This window comes from Colletotrichum phormii (genome assembly GCF_030913505.1).
Source record: "Colletotrichum phormii strain CBS 102054 chromosome Unknown BDP81scaffold_1, whole genome shotgun sequence".
NCBI lineage: Eukaryota > Fungi > Ascomycota > Sordariomycetes > Glomerellales > Glomerellaceae > Colletotrichum > Colletotrichum phormii.
Genome location: NW_026851443.1, coordinates 3,188,597 through 3,201,071, shown reverse-complemented (window position 1 = coordinate 3,201,071; position 12,475 = coordinate 3,188,597). Strand labels below are relative to the sequence as shown.

At 53.6% G+C, this 12,475-nt stretch overlaps 1 protein-coding gene across 1 annotated transcript; it reads left to right on the top strand.

Moving 5' to 3' along the window:
- The first annotated feature begins 9,164 nt into the window (after window positions 1–9,164).
- On the top strand, window positions 9,165–12,475 carry BDP81DRAFT_14535 (uncharacterized protein). Its single transcript, XM_060581885.1, has 2 exons — window positions 9,165–11,032; window positions 11,086–12,475. The coding sequence occupies exons 1-2, from the start codon at window positions 9,535–9,537 to the stop codon at window positions 12,462–12,464; spliced, it is 2,877 nt and encodes a 958-aa protein (XP_060452092.1). The 5' UTR covers window positions 9,165–9,534; the 3' UTR covers window positions 12,465–12,475.

Here is a 12,475-nt window from a genome sequence, read left to right as displayed (position 1 = left end):
TGCCTTCATGACGTCTACGGCGTCTGCTCAAGTCCTCCTTTGCCACACTTGAATAATTGGTCTTTGATTCGAGTAAGACGGACCGAAGACGCAGGGAGGCGTCTAGGCAGGTGAAAGAGTAACTTGGTGCTGGGTTTCCTGGTTCTGCTCGAGGTGAAGCGAAAGGACGGTGCTATTGATTTTCCATCGTTGCATCGCTCACTCCTCAGCCAAAGCCCTGCGGCGCCTCAGAGCAAGGGGTCTCATCCGGGTCTGAAACTCCGTCGCCGTATTATCGTGATACAGAAAGCCACCCAAAGCCCACTCCAAAAGACCTAGCTAGCCCCCCTTTTTTTCTATTCTTTCTATTTGCCTTGAGAAATGAATACCCCTACGTTCCAGAATAGAAACGACAGTCGTCGGGCTGTGCTGTTCCGAACGGGTGGGTTCTTGGCTCGAAAAATGGTTCATGTTGGTCTCAATGGTTCGGTCTGGCCGTTGAATGCTGCCCCCAGCCCAGTCCTCCCCAGATATTCAACAGTGACAGGCTTTGACTCTTGTGGGTTTTTTTTACATGGTTACTAGCGTAGATCTCCAAATACGAAAGGCCTCGTCCTCGTGAACTGGAGAGTAAGCGCGGCCCTTCCGCCGCATATCGGCCTCCGAAAAGTTTCCAGGCCGGCCGCACCGGGATCGCCGGAAATTGCACATCACGCAATTCCCGCTCTCCGGACTGTACCGTCTCTCCGCTCCGGTGTGCGTTTTTCCCGCCGTCTCCGCCGGGCAACTTCCGCTTTAGGTACATTTGTAGGCAGGTAGGCAAGGCAGAAAAGCAATAAAAGGTCGCACTCGTCTCGCTTTAAGTCCTGATGCAGGCGAGGCGTTGAGAATAATTGGCCTGCTTGATCTGCCTTGCCACGAAGATTTCAGTAAGCTCGAACCCGCGTAACATATTGCTAAATAAGGGCTTTCCACGCTCAAGAGGATTCTTCTCACAAGGCATACATCCACGAATATGCGCCGTGTTTGTTTCTGACTCTATACCTAGTATGACTCCCCTGGTCAAAAGTAGTCCTTGAAGATCAGTGAGAATGTTCCTAGGTCTATAAAAAAAAAGAACGGATATTGGCAAGTTCCACACAGTCCGATTTGTCAACAAATCTCATTCTCGATTACTCGACCTCACGGGAACGTCAAATAGAGAAGTAGAAAATTCAAGGTCATTTCGTCTCTCCCATCCTTTGCATCGTTCTTTGCATCACTCTCATCCTCCTGCAAGTCCGTCGTGTCAGAATCAGCATCAAGCACTTGACCTCGTCTGCGATCATGACCAAATATCCAGCAAAGTGGCTGAGGACGGTTGATCATCAGACCTGCGAGAGGAAAAGAAGACTTTGGCCACGGTTAGAATATGTCTCAACCAAGTGAGCACCGTCTCCATCTCAGAGCCCGGGGTAGCCCAACGCTCAACAGCTAACGCCCAGAATATGAAATACGCTGTGGAAGTGTATGCCGAGATTGCCAAGGAGACTCAGTACAACGAGAGTCACGGTTCGTCCAAATGTGTACCTGCCCTCGCAGGTTCAGGGCATCAAATCGCGATCGTACGGCTGTAATATGGTCAATGGGAAGTACTTCCAGCCGGCTTTTGAGCTCAACTGGCTGGTGAGGTACTTATCATCATAATCTTGCAAGGTAGTAGCAATGCAGCAGTATGTAAGTCCTGAATAGCCTCACCCTGATAGGCAACATCTCACAACAAAATATAAATGTACATCTGGCCGTCATAATAGAGTAAGCCCCCGGCGGCAACGGTGTGCTCTGCCTTGGACTGGGCCAAGGCTGATGTTAGACCGAGAACACAGTCGTAGCATTCTGCTCAAACTTGTGCCAAACTTCATCGGTCCCAGTCGAGCACACCACAGAGTTTGAATACACGCTGGAATGTCACCCTCGGATCCGGCGACGAGTCTTTGAATGAGCTTCGTCGAAGTACCATGAATGACTGGCGCTGGCGCTGGCTTGTGTTGTAACTGGGCAAAGGGCACGAAACCTCCTCGATACCCATCTCCGAGTGTTCCGCGGGACGCATTTAGAAGATGCCTTCATCCGTCGTGTACTAGGTCGTAAAAGACAACGCAGCTAAGGTAGGTAGGAAAACATCCTGTTTTCGAGGTCATGGACAAAACTTGACCTTTCTACACGCCCGCGCCATAAAGCAGGTGAGAGCGACGAACCGCGTATGATCTCTCATCTCACCAGGTCAGTACAAATATAAACCTGTCACTAGCCCGAGCCAATTATTAGAAGGATACAACTACAGCCGCAACGGATTCGAGGAAGATCATAGGCGTCTCACTGGTTAAGCATCAGATACCCGGTGGCTGAGGACAGAAAAAATCGCAAAACGTTGCTTTAGGAAATCTTGCCATGGTCTCTTTGGAACGAAAACGCCCACAGGGCAAACCAGCTACGCGAAAGGACAGATAGAGCGCTAAAGACATATCTAGAGAGCTAGGAAGGAGCATCAATGATGTCATTCCCAACATGCTCTTAACAAGTTCATCAGTGGAGCCTATTTCAGTCTCCCGATGTGATGCCGTCAACATTTCAGCAGCAGTTTCTAACCCAAATCGTAATTCTCCTTCGTCATCGCTGAATACCGTCTCCGGTCAACATCCAGCATGAACGGCGACAGAATTTGACACAGTTGTCAACGACTACCATAATTCATTCAGCGTCAAACCCTTGCCGACGAGTGAAGCATGTCTCATCGTACGATTAGGATGATCACGTTGCCAGACCCACGCAGAGATACTAGCTTGCATAGCGACAAAATTTCCGAGTAATATTACTTTTGAGTTTTGCGTGCGCCAAGAGCCGCCATGGTATCCAGTTGTCAGGAACCTTGATTGATGGGCAACTGCTGTTCGTTTTAGCAAAGATTATCCAAGGGAGGGAGAGAACAGTCAGCCTCTGGGTGTCTTGATATTGGCCTGTTTGTGCAAATAGCGATCAGGAATCCAGACCCCGTTTGCGCATGCACAAAATTTAGTGCGTATTACGGTAAGGGGACCGAAATGCGACTCAAGCTCAGAGATTGAGTTTTCTAGAAGATTAAGTCAAGCACGCAAGCTGATTAGCCTGACGTTCGACATGATCGACACTTGGTTGGAATGTTCCCCAAGGCTGGAGATGAGATTCGGGGACCGGCATGTGGATGCCACCAGTTCGGAATCCGGAAGAGATGGACATCATCCATACCTGGTAGTGTGAAATTTGAAGCCCCTTCAATATCCTGTACAATAGCAAACAAAATCAGTTGCCAGGCTTTGCTGGCGAGTCGAGGGATGGGACAGCTTGTCATCGCAGCTTGGAGCAAGCCAATGGGTACTGTCCAAAGGGAGCAAATGTTCTTGGAATCTGTGTGTCGCGTTGCGAATAGATAACGTGCTACCCACAGTGATATCGAGGTGAAGATCCCGAGCCTTGCAGAAAATTATCTCCACATCGGGGGCTAGTCGGCGCCGTGGGGCCGGACGGTTTGACGTTGACAATCGGGTGCGGGAGCTGACGAGCTGCCAATTAGAGGCTGGCTCAGAATTGAAGGGTTGTTGATTTCAGAGTTCAAACCCCATCATGGCGCTGGCGCTTGGATGGTTTGCCCTCGGAAAGAACGCAGTTCGTTTCTGGCGGCTTTTGTCGGAGATGACGTGCCGGTCAGATAGGTGCGACCGAAAATGAGGTCAAGATTGGAGAACGGATCGCCTGACATGCAGGCCGAAGTCTTTTTCGCCGTGGGAAATGATGGTTACCCGCGTGACTGTCGGCGCATTGTTTTGTTTCGTCCCAAGGTTCCACGTGTGGATGAGGAGTCGAGGACGGCTATTCAAATTCTGCGGAGATACGGGCAGTGAAAGCAGTCATTGAGTTTCCCTCTTCCGCTGATGTGAGGCAGAAGGTATCTCGAAATGGCTGCCTCGGTAGCAGATGGGAGGAGGCATAGACCCTGAGCTCAAGCCGCGCGGGAGAGGTGTGTATGGACAATGCCGTCGTGTGCCTGAAGTTTCTCTCATGCGGCCTTGCTGTCGTACGCTTCCGTGTTCTGCGTGCCTGAATCCTATGCCAGCAGCCAGAGCGCTCGTCTGGGGTCAAAGAGGCAACAGTGCTTTGCTGACCCCCCTCAGCGCATGCTCGTAAGAGACCCGTAGTAGATATTGACAACCTGACAAGATCGAGCCGAATGCACCAAAGATACGCGTGCCAATGACCTTCCTTCTCTTGCAAGCGGCGTCGCTCCTTGCCAAAGGGTCGGAAAGGGTCCACGACTCCACGCAATTGGGCCTTCTGTTGCTGGTATCTGGACTAACTTGGGCCAATTGAGGCCATTGTGACGGATAAAGAGATCTGACCCTGGGCCCTGTTCCATGTCTGTCTGCAGCGTGGATGCGGCAGCTGAAACGCGTCTAGAACTCGACGTTGAACCTGCAGTCTGCACCGCTGTAGGTAGTCTGCAGAGCAAAAAAAAGGAACCCGACTGCATCTGCGGGCGGTGGGAACCAAATCGGAAGGAGGCACCGCGCCGCGTGCCAACGTGGTGTGGTTTCTGTGCCTCTTTTGTCGCTGCACCACTGGTTGGACGAATTAACCCAGGACTCAGGGTTATCTCGATGCGCGCCTGGGATTTGCAACAGGAGGCGACCGATGTGTTTGTTCGACCCCTTGGTCTGCAGTTCTGCGCATTCAGTGGCAGCGGTCCGGTGGCCATAAGGTAGGCCAAGACCAGGCAGGTCGCAGGATGGCGTTTTCGGTACAGAGATGCCGGCGCAAAGAACAGCACGCGGTCGACGGGTCGCGTAGAAGATGTTCCTGCAGGCGGAATAATTGCAGGAACTCTGAAGCTGCACACCGCAGGCAGACCCCCGCTCAGTTGCCTTTAAGGTAATGCTGATCAGCGTTCTCGTGCCGGGGACCTGGGGCTCCAAGATGCAGGGCGACAGCACAGGGCAAAGGCAATTGAATATCCATTCTTCCGCTGGTTGCGCGGGCGTATCAATGACAAGCTTTTTTCCCATCGTGATGCTGCTCAAGATGAGCTTGGGACAGGAGTCGTCATCTTGATACCAAGGGGTCGACAACACAGGAATGGGATTGTTCTTGCAAGTTGGCCATCATTAGAACGGAGAGTTGCCGACCGGCCCATCCTTCAAGGGCCGCAGTCAGGCCCTATGGCAGCTTCGGAGTATTTTCCTCTCATTTTGTTCTGTGACAGACATCAGCTTAAGGAACGTGACGTTTCAATTCGTCCCATCTCCTTGATTGGGGTGGCGGTAGTAGGTAGCAGTAGGGAGTGGTCGTCCGCGTTGATGAGTCTGGCGTTGGGATGGTCCCTCGAATGCTATCGAAGACAAGCCGGACGGAAGTAGGCATTGGCAGAATACCTAGGTAATGAGCGCGAAGAGTTGAGAATGGCAACTTGCAGGTCGAAGCGGCGAACGTCTTTGGCGTACGTTTTGGGGATACTTCCTCACAGTTGAGCATCAGGGAGCCAGGAACCGAGGTACAAGTGTTTTGTTCCGGTTGCAGGTCGGTTCGACTTTGCTTTTTTCTTCGAAGGATGCACACCAACGGCAACTCTGACAGGTGCAGAGACAACGACGAGCAAGGCCGAACATGCCGCAGTTTGCAGGAACTTTGGAAGAGAAGGTTGCGTCGAGGAATGCGCCGCGGCGGATGGTTCGAACGATATTGTTGCGATGCCGAGTCGGGCGGTTTTCTTGTCCACTCGGTCCTTATGTTCGACGAACGAGTCTTTCAAAAGGAAGTTCGTCCAGGATGTCACGACTCTCGAGTCTTTTGATTCTTTTACTTTGTACGGATAGGCAAGCAGTTGGCAGCTTCCACACACAAAACTTTGCAGTACCTTAGCAAGATGGACCACTTGGAGTTTTCTAGATCCTGGAGACTCTGACTGCCCGGGTAGGTACGAATACACTACTCCGTAGAGCGTGGGTTGAGGTTTCCCCCCAGATCGGGCCATCTGGACCGCTCTTGCAGGGATTGAAAGGGTCTTGAGGTGCGTGCCTGCGCTAGTGTTTCTGGTTAAGCCTGATACGCTCATCATTGGCCCACACCAGACCAGATTGACCCATATGGGAACTGCAGAGAGCAGGAATTGGACGGAGAGTGACCCCTCCAGCCGGGGCAGACCCAGGGAACTTGGAAGGCGCGCAGCAGAGGGGGGAAAGACCCGGAGGAGAAGGAAAGAGTCCAAGCAGGAGCGTTGGGACTAACACCTACCTGCGTTTGAGACGGCAAAGTGTGAAGCGAGAGACTGGCAAGAACGGCACGGTGCAAGTCAGGACTTCCTCCACTGCCACTCTTACCACTCCTATCACCCCTGCCATCTGCGACTAGGATGACAGTAACGACCAGGAAGGACCAGGAACCCGAACGGTCGTGTTAGTGTCCAGCCACAGTCCCCAAGACAAGCCGTGCCTCGTTGGAAATCCTTACCCATCTGCCACTTCGGGATCTCGTTGTCCCAAAAATTGAATCCAGTCTGAAGCCAGGGGCAGCCCTTGAAGACATACCATCAACCTTTGGGGCGACGGGCGACTTGACTTTGCCTGACTATCGACGCCTCACTTGTGTCCTTTCCTGCTTTACCTGTGGTGCCAAACTGCTTTCGTGCTACCCGCCTCTTACCTTACTTTACCTCACTTATTAGTCCTTACCACACTAGGCACGTGCAAAGCAAAGAGTAATCAACGCAAGCCGCAAGGGGGGACGATAGCACCGGACGTTGATACTGACTGAGACGAGACGTTTTCAACGGTCTCTTGACTCTCGACCAACTTGGCCAAAGCTGGGCGTGTTGGCTTCACTCTACAACGGCCACACCCCCACCCGTCATTTCCCTGCACATTCACCATACCTATCCGTAGGTGGTGTACTCCGTTTTTTTTTTTACCTCCATCCTCCAGATATTTTGGGACAGGTCGTTTGCGCAATCCCGTCCCAGTGCCCCCACGTTTGTGCTTGTGCTTGCTGCAGCTGCAAGGTACGTGACCATGTTACGGTGAGATATCCATTTCAAGGTACTTTATATGCTTACTGCGCTTCTTTAGATAGTATACGTACGGACACTTCGTAGGGGTACGCAGTACGGATACTTAGCACTATCACCTTCGCTTTCGGCGCATTATCCGGACTCGACCTGGACCTGCAGAGAAAGAGAACAAAAAAAGAGGACGAAATTTGCAGTGAAGGACTAGACGAGCAGCAACACCGAGGGGGGAAAAGGGTCACAGACTCACAAAACATCAACTACCACCCCTGGTCTCTCCCTCTCCCACTTCAAGTTCCATGCCGGTGGATGGTGGAGTCTTTCGAGCTTGCACCGATTCTGCTGAATGGGCTGTCTCTCAGGCCAGACCATCCCCAATCCACGTCCCAAAGACCCGAAATCCCACCCCCGTCCGTCTCTAGACTCTGGATTGGGATTCAGACCCAGCCCGGCCCTCTTCTGGCAGTCTGCTTCCACTCGTTTTTGATCTCTGGGGATCCCTCCTCTCTTCTTCTTCACTTCCGTCTCGGGACCACCTCCATCAACCTTTCCGTGCGGTTGTAACTTGTTGTCGCAGACCAGCAGTCGAGTCAAGCCTACCGACACTGGTTCTCGTAAGTCGTCGCTTGTAGCTGTCACATACGGGTTGTCCAGCCAGGCACGCGGCCCGTCTGTTCTGCTTGTCCCTCGACAGATCAGATCCCGTCACAATACGTACATCTCTGTGTTCGCCAACCAACCAATACACACAAACACAGACCCGGCTCACACACACTCACCACACACGCATACGCACACACTCACACGCCCAACACAGCACACCTTTCACTTCTCGACCTTCTTTTCTTCTTCCAATCTCGTCGACTTGATCGACCGCCATTGGTCTTTTCTTCCTTTTTGCCGTCGCCAACCGGACATAAGTTTTTGTCTTGAAGACTAACTGCCGCAACCCGTCCTCGAACCTCGACAAGGTCTGTGTCGTTAACCTCACTGACCCTCATTTCTCTCTCTCTCTCTCTCTCTCTCTCTCTCTCTCTCTCTCTCTCTCTCTCTCACCGGACCATCGCCACGGGATTCATCGCTCAGCCTTGAAGTAAACCCATATCATCGACGCTCCGTTACCCCACGCGACCTCGCCTGTCAGTTCGCACATCATATCACCCATCGAATCCACCACGGACCTGCTTCTTCGCCTGATTGTCTCTTGATCTCCAAATCTTCAGACGTCAGTCACTAGGTTCCCCCCGGAGACGACCTGTCTCTCCGACGCCGGACACACCCTGTCCGTTCCGCCCGTCTGAAACACTCTCAGTCCTTTCTACAGCACCGCAAGACCCATCGTGTGTCGTGCACTCATCCTCGCTCGTCTCACCCACTCGATTTCTCTTCTCCCGCCCGCCATCAGAGTTGCACTCTGCTGTTGCGCCGACGACTGCGTTGGCCCGTCTGTTTGTCGAAGCATCTGCTGCTAAGACGCGCTCTTGCTCCGAGGTCGATGCCATCACCTCGCAGTCATTCTCATCACCGCCGTAGTCACTCACTCACTCACTCAGTCAACAAATCCGTCCGCTGTACACGGCCATCACAATTGCATCCCATCTCATCTCTTCATCTCTACATCTCTCTATCAAAAGCAACCACAAATCTTGCCTATTGGGCGAATCACGTCCGACAAAGGCCAAGTCTCGAAACACCAAATGTACGTGATCCCCTTTGGGACTCCCCCTACCCGTGGCCCGGCTGTTCAGGTGTTCCTTGCTTGGAAGGGTGCGGCCGACTTGAGGCAACCCTCCCGAACCACCGGAAATCCTCTGTACCTGTTACGGGGGGGCCAGTTTGCCTCTGTGGCCGTGCTGCTTCTACTCTTTCTTCCACTCTGTCTCTCTTCCTTCCAGATCCCCCTCACGTCTCTCCGGTGCTGACCTGGACTTTTGCACGATAGACCGTCCACCGCGTCTTTCCATTCCGTGCCAACCTAATTAAACCATTTAGCAATCTGCTATCCTGCCACCTCAGCGTACGCAGTTCATTCCTTCGCTCTTTTTCCCGTTCCATTCTTTTTCCTTGGGCAACTCGCCACCCGACCGCACTTCAGCGTCGCTCTAGACTTCGATTCTTCCTAATAGGCCTGGGTCCTGTTTCCAACCTCACGCACTTACACCGCCTCGCATTAGAGCTGAGCGGCCATTCGTTTGATCTAAATTTCAGCCGCTCCATTCTGTCCGCGAACCTGCGTCGTCTGCCAGCAAGTAACATTGCCACCGCGAGCCTATACGAGCGTCTCCCCGGGCATTTTCAGCTACGCCACCGCATCGGCGACCCGCAGGAACCACGGTTATAGGAGCTGCACCTAGGTGATACCGCAGAGCGAATGGTCTAATTGTCGTGCCTGGACGCGCAGGCATTTTGGAAAGAAAAAAAAATAATCAGGAAGTCAGGAAGAAATCGAAACTCTGATGTCGCTGGACCGAATTCACGAGTACTAAATGAGTCAACCCCAATATGGAAGAGATATGGATCGACCGTCAGTTGCAGGATCCGTCAAGCGGGCGAGAGAGCGGGCTCAAGTCGGCTTCCCCAGGGAACAGTATTCTCCGCCGAGCGCCACGACATTCCCGATAATGGAAGAAGATCCAGACAGCCCCACGGATGTCTCAGACCGACGTCAAATTGTCGAGCCGACACCATCACGGATACCGAGACTTCAACTACCGAATGGCCTGCAAAATAAAGATGGCAGCCCCGGGCTTGCCATCTCGCGACCGACACAGATTCCACAGTGGCCGCTGCCAGGACCGATTCCGTCACCCGTGAACAACCCCGATGCGGAACCCTATCGACCTCCTCCGGGTCGTGGACCGCCGCCGCAGCGACCTCCGCGCCCAAGTAGAGTTCCCTCAATACTGGATAGTTCCCGGGTCCAGGATCACACTCCTGTCTTCCAATATACGCTACAAAGCGGGCGAGAATCAACGCTGAGCCAAGATGTATCATCCGCACCGCTTACCCCGTCGTCAAGACACACGCAATCATCACTTTCTTCAGTCGGATCGATTCCAGACTTCCCTTTGCCGTCGACTATGCCACCCGTCGCCGTGCCACAACCTGTAGTACCACCAAGGAGGAGCGTAACTCTTGGACCGCCGCCATCCTCCCGTCGAGGCGACTCATCATTTTATTCGAATGCTTCATTCGTCTCACCGATTCCCGAAGAGAGTCCTCGATCGAGGTCTCACACCTCTTTTGCTTCAAGCGCCGCTATGCCCGAGAGTTGGGGCAGTCAATCACCAGGATTTAGCCCAGGGTATCCAGACGACTTTTACGAGGACGACGCGTACTCAACCGAGGACGAAAACAGCCAAATGAGCCGCGGTACAGGGTCACCGTATGGCGATGCAGGAGACGAGAGCAAGTTGGTTAGGAGTGCCAGTTTGGGCAAGATGTCGAAGCCTTCAATCGTGATGAACCGAGCCCCGAGCAACGGAGACCCAATGCCGCAAGATGTTCTTGACGAACAAGAATCACCGCGACCGTCGCCAGTCCCCTTCCAGCTTCCCGTCAGTCCTTTTGACGCTCAAACAGCTTATTACGAGCCTTCCAGCTCCTCAGGGACGGCCCCTACCACAGCAGCCTTCGCCACGACTCCATCAATCTCGGCCAATGCAATGCTAGGTGCTTTTGCTGCTGCCAGTGCGACGGACCCTGCAGAATTGAGGAAGGTTACGCCGTCACCTCGACCGTACGACCGCCTTTCGGCCATTCGACGACCGCCAAAACTCGGACTCGACATGGATTCAGTCAGGCAAATGGAATCCAGGGGTAGCATGACGAGCTTGCCGGATCTCATCAAACGAGCAACCCGCCTGGCTGCTTTGATTGATCGGGGACGGAGACCTGCCAGCAGATTCGAGATGGATGACGGCACGTGGCCGGACGAGAAGGCATTTGGGCGAGAGGGGGAGCAGCAGATGTCTGGCGTGTCTTGTAAGTTGACCTCCCGATGCTCACCACGGTAGTATTGACTAACTGTTTTACAGCTGGTGACAAGCACCAGTCAGGCCTGTCTGACATGCTAGCCGCATTTCCGCCACCTGCGGCTACGACACCAAACCCCCCAAACCGCGGAAGCTGGTTCAGACGAGCTTCCAATGCTTCATGGCCACTGGCACCGGGCAGTAGGGGCAGCACCCCGCAACCTGTGACTAGAGCGATGGCGGCAAGAGGATCTCCGCTGGCCAGGCTTGAATCCAACGACGGCGAGTCTTCGACTAAGCGGCGTAGAAAGTGTTGCGGCCTGCCGTTGTGGGCCTTCATTCTCATCGTCTTCCTCATTCTGGGAATCATCGCCGCCGCCATCATCGTCCCCCTCGAATTCTTCGTGTTCCGCAAGAACCGGTCTGCGACTCCTCCAGCGGCGGAGCCGGCTCTGACCCAGTGCCAGAACCAGCTCAAGTGTGAGAATGGCGGAACCAACGTCGTATCGCAAAATGTCTGCTCCTGTATTTGTATAAACGGGTTCACGGGGCAGACCTGCACCGTGGCCGGAGCCACAGGCTGCACCACCACCAACCTCTCGGGGAACTCTACCTCGACTAATTTTAGTAATGTCACTCTCGGTCAGGCGGTTCCGCGGCTACTGCAGCAATCACAGACAAACTTCACAGTCCCTCTGGATGGTACCGACATTCTCGCAAAGTTCAACACGGAAAGCCTGTCATGCATTGCGCAGAACTCGCTCGTCACGTTCGACGGACGTTCAACTCGCACTGGAACTGTCGGTTCAGACACGGATCTCAACGCTAAGGGCGCCATTCCTGTTCAGATCATCACCATTCTCCCAGGGCAGGCAGCAACCATCACGATTGATGTCAACGCACCGGGAGGCGTGATTCTGCCCTCGCCAGATATTGTTGGTGGATTCACAACACTGACAGGTCCCTTCCATGTCACAACCATCCATGCGTCCAGCTCGACCATGTGGGCTACTATTCCCATGGTGCCTTCACCAACACCAACCCCGGAGACGACATCCTCTGCGGCCCCGCCGGCCACTACGGTCCCGCCTACGACGATACCAACGACAACCACGTCTGAGACCCCTCTGGTCCCCTCGGTACCAGTGTCTTCTGCACCGGCACCCAGCCCGACCTTTACAGTCACCGAGGAGACTTTGGACTTTGCCCGTGTCTCGATTCTTCTCATCCTCCAGAGGCAAACCTTGATGGCGGCGACAACGGCACAGACGGTCTTGCAGCGTTTCTTCACGACTGCGGATCAAGGCACTCGGCAGCAAAGCGGCGGGGTTACCCCTGCCCAGGCATTGAACGTGACACTTGGCGGAGGCAACTCAGTGGACCTGGTCAATTTCCTCATCACCATCCCAGGAGGCATTCAAGTTGGCCGCAAGAGCAGCTGAGAGACCAACAC